This window comes from Lathamus discolor, chromosome 1 (genome assembly GCF_037157495.1).
Source record: "Lathamus discolor isolate bLatDis1 chromosome 1, bLatDis1.hap1, whole genome shotgun sequence".
Classification (NCBI taxonomy): domain Eukaryota; kingdom Metazoa; phylum Chordata; class Aves; order Psittaciformes; family Psittacidae; genus Lathamus; species Lathamus discolor.
In genome coordinates this window covers 84,254,857-84,266,906 of record NC_088884.1, presented here as the reverse complement: position 1 = coordinate 84,266,906, position 12,050 = coordinate 84,254,857, and the positions used below count along the sequence as shown (strand labels likewise).

Sequence of the window (12,050 nt, the reverse complement as noted above, 5' to 3'; positions counted from 1 at the left end):
GAAGGTAGATTTAGATTAGATATTAGGAAGAAATTCTTCACTGTGAGGGTGGTGAGACACAGGAACAGGTTGCCCAGAGAACCTGTGGCTGCCCCATCCCTGGAAGTGTTCAAGGACAGGTTGGACGGGCCTAGCGGGATGTGTCCTTGCCCGTGGCAGGGGGTTGGAACGAGATGAGCATCAAGGTCTCTTCCAACCCAGACTGTTCCATGATTCTATAATTGAATACCTGGCATTATATACAGCACAACTTCACTAAGCTGTTCATCTGTCTTATTACAGTAGAGCAGATCTTCTACAAGAATGGTCAAGTCTTGATTTGACAGAAAAATCTGTAACATTCCCAAGACATTTTTTCTAGTGAGAAAAATGGTCTTATTTCTAATGCAGTTTTGTTCTGTTTGATTTCCAGGCACTGAAACAGAGTCTACTTTTGTCTGCAGAATTAAATAAAGAAATTTTTGCTGACTGCATAACACTTTCAGAGGGTTTTTTTTTTCTATGCGAGTCCTCAGCATTTTCTTTTACAAGTGCCAACATCATGGGATCAAGGAGAGGGTTCTGGCTGTCACCATGTACAACAACCTTTCAAAAAGTTACCTTGCTCAACAGCCATGAGAGAAAGTTTCCTGACCTGGTCACCCTCAAGCTGTGAAAATGTATTCTGCTTGCTCTCCACTAAATCCTTTCCTTATTTACTCTCTTCAAAATTCAATAAGCTGTGTTAATCTATGAAGACCTGGTGGTTAACCAACCTCTTGATAATATTAACCCAATATTGCCTAAGTAAGGTCATTTTAATGAGTATTCTAAACCAGCATTAAAGGGCCCTACCTTTAAATTGCTCTCATAACTTTTACAGAAACTACAGATTTTCTTTCTTCCAGAGGTTGATTAGCAATGAATGAAGAGCTGCCTCATGCAGTACTTGCTTAGCGATGCTCCAGGTTATAAGACAGGACAACCAGCCTGTCAGACCTGCGACCCCTATAGCCCAAAAGCTTTTGCTGACTGAGGCTGCTCTACAAGGAGGCACAAGATGGTAGCTGAGGGCCAACTCAGTACAGGCTGTGCATTAACACCCCTAATCAGGATCAGCAGATCTGAGACAGCAACAGCTACTGGTCCCAGCCTCAGGCCAGTGACCATCAGCCAAAGGCAAGTTAAGAAGTCAGGTCCTAGGACAATCCTGGAAACCCAGACAATAATTCAGGAAGAGCAAGGCAGAAGGCAGCACATGAAAACCTCAAAAATGGCTCTCATCAGGACTGCATGCGCAGGCTGTAGCTGAAATGGGGCTCTGGGGCGCATAGGTAGAAGTGGACGTGGGTCCCTCCCAGGGGAGACAGTCAAGACCATCGGTGCCCTCAAAGCCCTGACAGACAGTAGCCAAGGGAGGATGCTTAGGGAAAGTGTGAGTCAGCACCACATACGAAATCTCTATGGCTTTCCCAGTAGCCAATTAGTTTCAAAATACAAGAGAAGTCTTGAGCAGAACCAGGAGGCAAAGGCAGGACCCACATGACTTTTTTACTTTTCTGTAACTATCCTGTCTCTCTTTAAACCTATGTATACAAAATGTTTTTTGTAAGTATTTCTCAGGTCTCACACCTGTTGCGTGAAAAGACAACTCCCCTGTTTTGAACCCCCTCTAGTATCTCGGTTTGGTGCTTTCTAGTTCTTGTGTTGGAAGAGGTGGTGAGCAACTGACACTTAGCAACACTTCTCATGCTACTTACAGTTCTCTTTATTTTATCTTTCTTTCTACACCAACCAGTCTTAATCTCTCTTGCTCTTGGTCATCCTTGTAGTCTTATACATAACCACGCTTTCTCCTATGCTCTTTCACTTTCCAAGGATTATTCTTGGGATTATTCTTTTTCTTCTTTTTCTCTAATTTTTTTTTCTGGGCCTCTCTGAGGTGGTATTTGTGTTTTAAAGAGCCTTCAAAAGTTTTTTCTCTTCACTAATTCACTATTTAAATCTGTGCAAATTTCTATCCCCATAATTCTGTTATTGGTGAGATGAAACTTTGCCTTTTCATTTATACTGTACTTGCTAGTTTTCAGTATCCTCCTATACTCATCTTCTGTTAAACAAGTGTGCTCACTTTCTCCGTATTTCTCAAGATTATCAATATTGGTTCTCTACAAATACTTTTAAAATACCCCTGTGACTTAGCTACTTGCAAGTCTATGGACTGTGCACTTCCTAGCTTCTCAAGAGGACTAACTTTTTTCTTTCAGTGTTGCACAGAACTAAGTTGCATATTTTAAACTGTTAAACTGTGTTGTGTCATCAACAGTCACACCAGCCAAAGTGGTAATGTCAGTGTTTTCTCACAGATGATACTAATCATGCTGCTATTTAAAAATATCACAATAGTTGTTTCATGCATCATTCTTACTCGTTATTTTGAGCACATCAAGGAGGCAACCTATCATTATTCAACCTATATATTCTTTTTGACACATTAATATAATTTTGTCTGTCTTTTGCAATTCCCCCAGATCACAGGTTCATACATAGCAATTTCACAGTAGCACAAGCATGGGGTAGCTATTCTGCTGTATGTGACCTGAAGATGCTACCTCCTATACTGGTGCTCCTTTCAAATGCTGGGAGGACCTGAGCTATAGATCAAAAGCATTGTTTCCACAGTCTACTGACTTCATATTCTTGCCTTCTTCGTTTGTTAGAATTCCTCAATGCTACTTTCCTGACATGATTATAAATGATTTGCCTATAAATAAGACATATAATTTGAGCATTGCATTCATTGCTGGGAAGTAGAAGAGACAATGTGCACTGGCTCACATGGCTCAGGCCTGGTTGCATATCCCATTATCTGACATGGCCTGCTACCTTTGCTTTCTCCCTGTGTGCCAATTAGGGCCCTTGCTATAAGATGAAAATATATCAATACCATTCTTACATGGCATACAGCCTGTGAGTACTTAACAAGGTTGTAGTCCCGCTGTGGCCTCAAAGGCTGACATCAGTGGTTAGGAAATCTCAGCCAGTTCTTTTAACAGTCTCACCTTTGAAAATGAAAGGCATTTACTTCTTTGCCATCTCTCAATTGTGGTTTAATAACTCTAATTCTAAAAGGAAAAAAAATAAATCCAAATTCATTGACGTTTGTGTGACATTACCAGTTGCAGATTTATTTCAAGATGAAGAATTCTGATAGGAAGAACCTGACAGGTCCAAATCCCTTAGTACTAAGACCATTTGTTCATCTATTATAACAAATTCAGAATATGTGCCTCAAGTCATACACTCATCCATGCATCCACATTACCACTTGAAACATTAAAATAAAGTAGAAGACTTTAAAATACTTCAAAATGGGGGTGGAGTATATCTACTTGGTAACTTTCAGTATTATTGTTGCTGAAGGGTGAGAGGAAAAGAGTGAATTTTTTTAACCATAATGAAAATAAGACTTACCAAAGCAAATTGTTTTATAGTGTTCTTGTTTTATAGTATTCCTCTTCCTTTCATTTGTAAAGAAAATAGGGTATGGGAAGATAGCCCATGCTTTAAAAAAATTATTCACTAAGTACAGCCTTACAGACAGAAGCTTAGATGATAAAGTGGGTTTTTTCCCCGTGTTTCTTTCTGAATTTGAGTAGCATAAGTTTATGTCTCTTAATTTCTTTCTTTGTCCTGTATGCCACTGAGTTTTCCTGACCGTCTTACTGCCAGACATGTGCAGAACTGCCTCTGTGACAGCTTCAGCATTGCTAAGTTGCTGTGTTCCTGTCATGGAAATTAGGAATCATCCCTATTTATTTGACAAATATACAACGTCAAGTATTGAGTGAAATGCAGATTTCCCTCCTCTTAATGCCAGTGTGTACTAGCCCCATTCTTCTACTGGATCTGACAGCTCATTGCTATGAAAAGTGCCTTCCCAAGCATCTCTGTTACTCCTGGATGCTGATGTATGGTATGGCATTTTTTGCTGGTTTATGATGATGTAGTATGAATGAGACCGGAGACTGCAATGCCAATCTGTGTGATTCACCCTAGCCATAATTCTTCAGTTAAGTCCCATATTCGCAAATGTTCTAATTATTTTAATTTTGCTTGTTTAGTTCAATATCCAGTTGAACAAGGCAAAATGAACAGACACCGCTCTTCAATACCCTGTTGGTCTGTAGCCTCTGACGCTCATCTGGAAGGACAAAGAGCTGAGGTAGGGGCCTGGGTCTTCAATATCCCAGGCCACCGTCTAAACACTCACCCACATGAGAAATGGTGGGTGGCACTGGTCCTTCCCCTGACAACTGCATTTTCCCAAGTGGTGGCTTTAAATCCTTACCTTTTGCAGACATTTGGTGCTTAAACAGCATCCTTCTTCTTGGTATTCCAATTGAATGGATTAGGTAGTTCCCTAGTGGAATACTGTAAACATTTATCATTTATAAAGTTCAGTAAATCCCTTACTTATACATCTGCACTTCCTATGCATCCTATAGAAGAGCCTCCACAGCTGCCTTGGATCTGCAAGCTCAGCTAGATAGCAGGGTACCTACAATCACTGCTGAGATGGAAATGGTGTCATATAAGATTGTTTTGCCAATATTACGATGAAGACTACATTTCATTATGTGCTCTAAAATTCTAGTTGCTTTAAAGGATATAATTTGTAGTGGTGTTGTCACTATCTGTTTCAGTGCAAGCATTTTTGAGATTTTGTTCCATGTTAAGCAGCTCTCCATTGTACTCCCCATGCAAATTTATTTAATACCAAATATTGTCAAACTGCAAAAATGATACATAAATTAATGCTGTGATACATGTCTTAGATTCACCTAGCAAATACAAATTAAAAGGAAAACCCCCAAATCACCTGGTCTTTGAATTCTTTTTATTGTTCCCAAGATGTCTTGTAATAGCTTTTTAAAAAATAAATCATATGTATCTTGTATCATGGTGTTATTACATTGTATAAAATGCATGGAATTATCCAGTTCACCGAGTACTAGCAAGTAGCAAGAAACTGCTGGACACCTAAAGAAGCTCTATTTTTATTCCAGTTTCCTTTGAATGATACTCTTGTGATCTCTCTGACTGCAATGACAACTTTCATTGCTGCAACTGTTGTGCTATAACAGAGCTACTTGAAAGAGAATCCTTTACTACAACATCTGACATCCTACATGTTATGGGTTGAATTCATGAGATGCCCAGAGCCTATACCTGATTTGTCCTTCCAGCAAACCACCTTTCCCCTGCCCCATGCTGCACTGCTTGCAAGGGTGAGCTATGTGCAGGATATCCCTGCACCTTCCAGGTTACCAAGTCAGGTTTTGGGCACCAGCTGTTCATGGGCTGATACCAAGGTGGATAGAGCTGTGTTTCAGCCTCCTCACTGCCCCTCACATACAGGAAGAGGCTGCAGTGAAGCAGCGGCTGTTGTAGCTTGATGAGAAGGGACTGAGCTGAAGGGCAGCCATAGAACCAGCTTCTTGTCAGGGACGAAAGCTGAACCTACCCAGCCATTACAAATCCCCATACTTGACTGGTACCAACTCAGCAGGACAGACGATGAGCAATGTTTTCAGAGCGGTACATATGCTAAGATGGTTGTATTTGTGTTTGGTGTTTACATGAATATTACATGAAGGTGACTGTTTTCAGGGTGAATACTAAGATACTGCTTCACTGATGACAAATTTTTGCCTGGAACATCAGTGACTGGGTAAAATCATGATGGATCTCAGTGTTCCTAAAGTCTAGTCTCCTTTTCTGGCCAGTAAGGTGTCTGAATTAAATGGTCACTATTGACAAAATTGGCTTTCTTGCTCTTAGTCCCACAGGTGCCTCTCTCCCCGTTGGCTGAGAGGGTCTCATCTTGTGGAGAAGACCTTTTCCGGAGAACCCAAAGGACAGCAACACTGAAGAAAATGGACACCATGCCCAACACCAAAGTCAGCCCCAGGTACACATACCTGAGAGAGAAATGATTGATCAGAGCCTATTTCAAAGGCAACATATGACTAGAAAGCATTGAGGACACATTCATATTTTCATGAGGAAAGGCTGAGTATGAAGCTCTCCAAGCAAGGTGATGACCATGGAGATGAGAATTTGCCAGCTCACCCAGGTTAGGTATGGTGTGGTCTGTGGCCAAGAAGGTGTCTCAGGCATTGACTGACCTCCTCCACCCCAATGTGCTTCAGTGAGAATAACATATTCTTAAGGCAATTAATCAATTTTTCAGTTGCGTCATTAACAGTACCAGCGATAACAAGACCATTTGATGGCATTTTTGCTTTACAGGCATAGTGACAATAACAACAACAGCAGCGACAATAACATCATTATGTTTTGTTAGCTATGAGTCCCAGCTGAGCTTTTGTTCTTTTCTTCAATTTTTCAAAACAAGAGGCACCCTCCCCTCTTGTTTTTCTCATGGATATGGAGGGAAGGGCAACCAGTTCTCTCGTTTTCCTTTTACCATTATTATTCCATTCTTCATTTCTGGTAATGACTTTCATTAATGCAGTTCAGATAATTACTCTCCTCTAGCAATAAATCGATAAAGACAACACTGTGCTTAAGGCTCTAGATAAACCGAGCATGCTTTGTGGCAATCTTGCCTTCCTTTTGGAACAGGAAGCAATGATGAGGCTCCGTAGCTCTTTTCCTTACTTACTTACATGTATGCACTCTCACAGCAGAGTTGTTCAAAAATGGTGGAAAAGTTAGCATAAGTTGAAGTTTTAACATTTCTTGGATGAAAAATCAAGCTACTTAAATATCCCTGGCTGATACTGAAATGAGATAATGTCCCCCTCCCTCAAAGAAACTAAACAAAAAAGAGAATGCTAAAATCTGAGCATTACTGTTAATATTGATAGTCAGCTAGTCAGACTCTTTCATTTGGCAACACATCTTTTACTCAGATCTTCTGAACAGAAATTATTCTACCAGTGTTAGATATAGATGTACTTAAAGAACACAAGTTAAAGAACTAGTGGAGAAGAGCTGTTACCTGAGTGCACTGGAGTCATAGAGTCTGCATGCTCCTCTTCCCCCGCATCTTTTGTTTCCCCATTTCAGGCAAGTGGTATCTATGGCCATTCCAAAATACACTGGGGCTGGAATTCCCGCTGGGTGTATTTAGCAAATAAATAGAGGTGAGAAGGTTACTTCCCAGGGTGATCAGTTCAGATCTAGAAACATGTTCATGTAGAACATCAAATAACATATTCAAACAGCCATGACATTTCCACACTGTTTGCTGGTTCGAGAAGTCGCGCCTCGTGTTGCTCAAGAGCACACCACCCTTTCCTCGCTGTGGGGAATCAGGGTGGGGAGGAAACAGAGCTGAACATCAAAAAGCCTGTGGAAGTCAGCGGAAGGAGCTGGCTGTGGCTTGGCTTCCTTGCTCCGAAGGACTTCTGGGGGGGTGGGTGGTTGGGAAAGGAGATACTTCTTTCTTGAGTGCAATGGAGCTTGTTCAGCTTAGGGGTGGGGGATGTCCTGTGTGTTGGTTGTGAGGGATGAGAAGGGAGAGAGGCAGCGCGGCTGAGAGCCTGCAGTAGGGCTACAAGTATCCCGCAAGTATCATGAGATGCTATTGAGCTAGGGGCAAACTTACTGCTTAAGGGTGACAGAAAGGAAAAAACTTATGTCACGTGCTAATGGGGATGCTGTGGACTCTGTGCAACCTGGGGAAGCACCAATGGTTGCAGGAGAAAAGAAGTAAGCCTGGAGAGAAAATCTTGGCCTGCAAAAGTGTGAGAAAGAAGCCAACAACTTGTTTTGATGTCTTTTCTTTTGCCTCATCCAGCTCATCCACTTCTCTATTTAAATAAGTGACTTGCTTCTAGCTAATTACTGCCCCTTCTATGATTACCTTGATGATCTTAGAGTTTCAGTTCACTGGCGTATTACGGTACCCTTGATTTTAGAAAAAATATTAGAGGTGGCTCTGCCACAAGAGTGAACCCTGCCTTCAGACATGCCTGTACTTAGATTAATTCCCCTAGAAACTAATGAAAATGGGCCTGAAAAATGATCACTGATTCTGAGTCATAGCTGTTCTGTTATGCTTGTTGTTGAATAAGGAGAGACAAGAAGTAATTCTGATGTTAGCTTCATAGTTCAAAGGATCCCTTGTCACTTTTACAGACATTGTCCATGTATATTTTTATTATACCTAAGACAGTTATATGATTGATGAAATATAAAGCTGCTTCTTTGTCCTTTTTTTTTTTTCTTAATTATGTAATATTAACTTGTCAGACATCATTCCTTCCAACAATGAAAGTTTAATTCTAGGGCAAAAAATTAGCGAGGAGTATCTTAAGGTATACCCAAGAGTACAACTGGACTTACCAAGCACTCTTATTGCCAGGGTATAGATACCAAGTGCAAATGATTTCAAGTGTGGTTTAATGCATCTAAAAAAAAAGAAAAAAAAAAAGTCTTACAGAGAAATAAAGAATTGACTGTTTATAATTTGGACACAAACAGAAAGCAAAAGGATGGAAAGAAATGTCACTTTTTCCTCTTTACTGGCACTAACTTAACAGAATTACAGAAGTGTGTAAATAACGTGATAAAATCAGAACAGTATCTACGAATTCTGAACATCACTATTCAGTATCGTCTTTTCAGAATGTGGTGAATTTTCAGGTAATTCTTGCACTTACAAGTTACTAACGCAGGACAAGAAAATTGTATGTGAAATCGTGCGTCATTGTCTTATTCAGTTAAACACTCTCTGAAATTGGGGCTTATGACCCAGGCTAGTACAAGGTATTTAGGCACTCAGTTTTCATTACACTGTATCTAGGATCATGATCTCATCTCCTGTAAAGGTAAATCCTCCAAGGTATTGTCTGACAGAACAGAACATTTGCATTTGGACTTTTCTGAGCTTGGAGCAGGCATACAGCACAGACACCAGTCCTGGCTCCAGAACAGCCCTGCTCCAGCCTTAGTCATTGTCCTGGCTCTTCTAAGGAGGGTAGAGGTAGAAGGCAGGAGCACAGCCCCCTCTCATACACGTGCTAGCTGCGACGTGTTTAAGGAGCCACTCAAATCAGTATGATTCATCTGCTGCTAACCTCACCAGCTGCTCAAGCGTGCTGTTTCACTCAGCATATATCAGACTGCCTATTACAATAACTAACACAGCAAGAACCTGAGTACATGCTTTACTTTCAGCATGTGGGTAGTTCTAGTCACAGTTAGTTAAACTGGGACATGTTTGATATGTGGGGTGAGTAACACAGGTATATCATAGTAATAGATGAAAGTGCCTGTTGTCACATTCATTCTATCAATAGAAAATAAAAAAAAAAAAGGCTGAAATTCAGTGTTCGCTATGCAGAAACATAACAATTGGAGGTCCAGTATGCATTCTTTGAACTAGGATGGACTCAGCTTCTGCAGAAATTCATGTAATTAAGAATACCTTTTAAAAAATAATCAAGACATTGCAGAACTAGCTCTATTTTTTTCCCCAACAGTGATGTTATATTATTTCCCAATTTAGTTGCCAGAACAGCACTAAGAACCCATATTGTAAATGCTATTTGGGTCATCTTCCCTTAATTTAGTGAAAATAGGAAAAGGACATGAAGGAAAATATGGAAAAGAACACCAAAGTATCATGATCCAAAAGTTGTGTGCATCACATTTTGTAATTGGAGTACTTTATTCTCTATTGCCATGATGATGGATTATCATCCTATAGTCTGTTCTATCATGGTTTATATGGGCACTGCCACCTTTGCAGTCATGAATGTAATATGATTTTGAGCTGGAAGAACAGTGTTTTGCCCTTCTATCAGATGCATGCCACACAAGCAAGCCTCAGCCTAGAAGTCCTTTTAAACAAATGTGAGGGCATAGAAAGCAAAAACTGGAAAATAAAACCAATATTTATTGGAGTTTGGATATTTGGAGATTTGTTATGTATTCCATAGGATTCATATCCTAGAAATAATAAAATATTCTCTTTCATATGGAAAGAAGAATTTGACCATCTTTATTGTCTTTGAACTGAAACACATGTTCTTTGAGATCCTGAGTGAAAGCCAAACGTCTCAGGGAGATCTGAGACTTCCTTTTCACTGCCTAACCACCTGCTATTAATAGCCTGTATTTGAACAACAGCTATCTGAATTGCAGGGTTTCTCTCCAAAACATCACAGCTTTCCTAAGTTTCTTGGCAATTTTAATTAGTCTAATGACACTAAAAAGACATTTCAGTAAATGACTTGGTCACTAGCTATAAGCATATTTCAATTAATTCAGTCATGTAAACCCTTGAAGTAAATGTCACTAAATCTTATAGTCTCTTAGGGATTTAGCTGTATTTGTGCTTCATGGCAGGTGCAACGATATCTGCTCATCTGAAAACATAAGCTTGTTTAAGTGCTGGAATCTTATCGGAGCTGACTAAATACTGACTAATTTAAAAAACAGATCGTTGAAAAAAATATTTAATGAAGTCTGCAACTTGACCTTGGGTCTCTTTGTTTTCAAAGAGCTTTTTTTTTTTTTTTTTTCTGGAAACAGAAGCACATTTTCAGTTCTAGTGGGTTTTCAGGGAAAGTCAGTTGGTGATGGATTTCAGAAAAGCAAGTGTGAGCTTAAGGTGAAATTGTGCCCATAGGTTTTTCATCTGAACTTACTGAAACATGCTTTATTCAGCTGCACATCACATTTTGGTGCCTTCAATCCAGCAGAAAAACACATAACTTCTCAGTTTCAGTTAAACTGTTCTCAAAGCAGCATGATTTTCAACAGAAATAAAAGCTCTGGAGTACAACCAATAAAGCTGTTTTGCTGATTTCATATAACAAAATGGTTTTGTATCGTTATTAAAAACCTCTCTAAGCTTTTCTAAATAAATTCATTAAGAATTAAGTCCCTTGAGAGCAAGTTCTTAGGGTTGATAAGTGCGGGTAACTGATCGATTTAAGCTCATAGGTGTTCAACTATGAATGTCTCCTCCCAGACACTTCTGAAGTGGAGACAAAATGGAAAGCAGAAGCATGGTGGTGATGGTTTCGAGGCCCTGTGTGGTATTATGTCAATATATGTTCTACCATGTTTTATGGAAAGAAAGAGGACATCATGTGGAGGGTGAAAGGGAACGAAACTTCATCCCTGCATAGCCATATTTATACAACAAAAAATTCCCCTTGTGTCAGAAGCCATCACAGAGGGCAACTTGTGGAAATCCTGAAGGCTTTGCTACAAGTTTTCAGCTTTTGAATCACCCTCCTATTGGTGTATGGACAGTTTCAGAGGTACATAAGATGTAGTAAAAATTGTCAAAAATTATAACATGACTGTTTGTATTGTATTCCTGACATACCTATGACAACCCTACAAGGTGGGTGGAGAAAGCTGTGCGGCTTATATAGTTTGAGGCATATACCTCACTGGCAGTGTTTGTGGAGCACAGTGGAAAATGATCCTCACCTCAACCATTTCTGAAAGTCTCTCTGTGACAACTATTCTGATTCAAGTACTCTGCTGAAACCATAGCTGAAGTTACATTTCTTCATTTAGGTTTTTCCATGTAGCCTATATTCAACTAGTTCTAGCACCGGCTTTTTCCATGTGACATAGACACTGGCAATGACATGGGACCTGTTTCATAAAAGTTCATTTGAAAACAAAGAGAATTTTGGGGTAAGAAAAGTCAATAATAATAAAGATTAGATAAGCTGTATTTACTGTTGTTTTGTTTGAGAAGTAGAATGTACCCATCTGGAAATAATTTGGAGAGAGGAACTAAGAAAAGAAGCTTTCCAAAACAAAGCGGAGCAGCACTTAGTATCCAAAAATTGCAAGAAGCTGACAGAAATCCAGATTAATCGCTGGAAGTATTAAATTCCTTTTGCACTTTCTAAAATTAGATTCAAAGCGTCCACTTGGTGATGGACAAATAGTTCCAGCAGTTAAATACATATTGGAAAAATTCCTTGGGACAAGCATTTAATAAACCTGTGATTATTACAAAGAAAAAAAAAATAATCTCATGCTACATCTATCTTTGTTTTGAA

The 12,050-nt window shown here is 39.6% G+C and overlaps 1 protein-coding gene across 2 annotated transcripts in view; it reads right to left on the bottom strand.

The window, feature by feature from the left end:
- Nucleotides 1-5,735: 5,735 nt before the first annotated feature.
- The window catches only part of SLCO1C1 (solute carrier organic anion transporter family member 1C1), a 30,297-nt gene continuing 23,982 nt past the window's right edge, over nucleotides 5,736-12,050 (bottom strand). For both annotated transcript variants that reach the window (XM_065683615.1, XM_065683623.1), the window contains 3 exons: nucleotides 8,359-8,423; nucleotides 7,010-7,127; nucleotides 5,736-5,963 (listed from right to left, as the gene is read on the bottom strand). In XM_065683615.1, coding sequence (XP_065539687.1) covers nucleotides 5,741-5,963; nucleotides 7,010-7,127; nucleotides 8,359-8,423 — 406 coding nt within the window. In that variant the 3' untranslated portion in view covers nucleotides 5,736-5,740. The remainder of the gene's footprint in view (nucleotides 5,964-7,009; nucleotides 7,128-8,358; nucleotides 8,424-12,050) is intronic.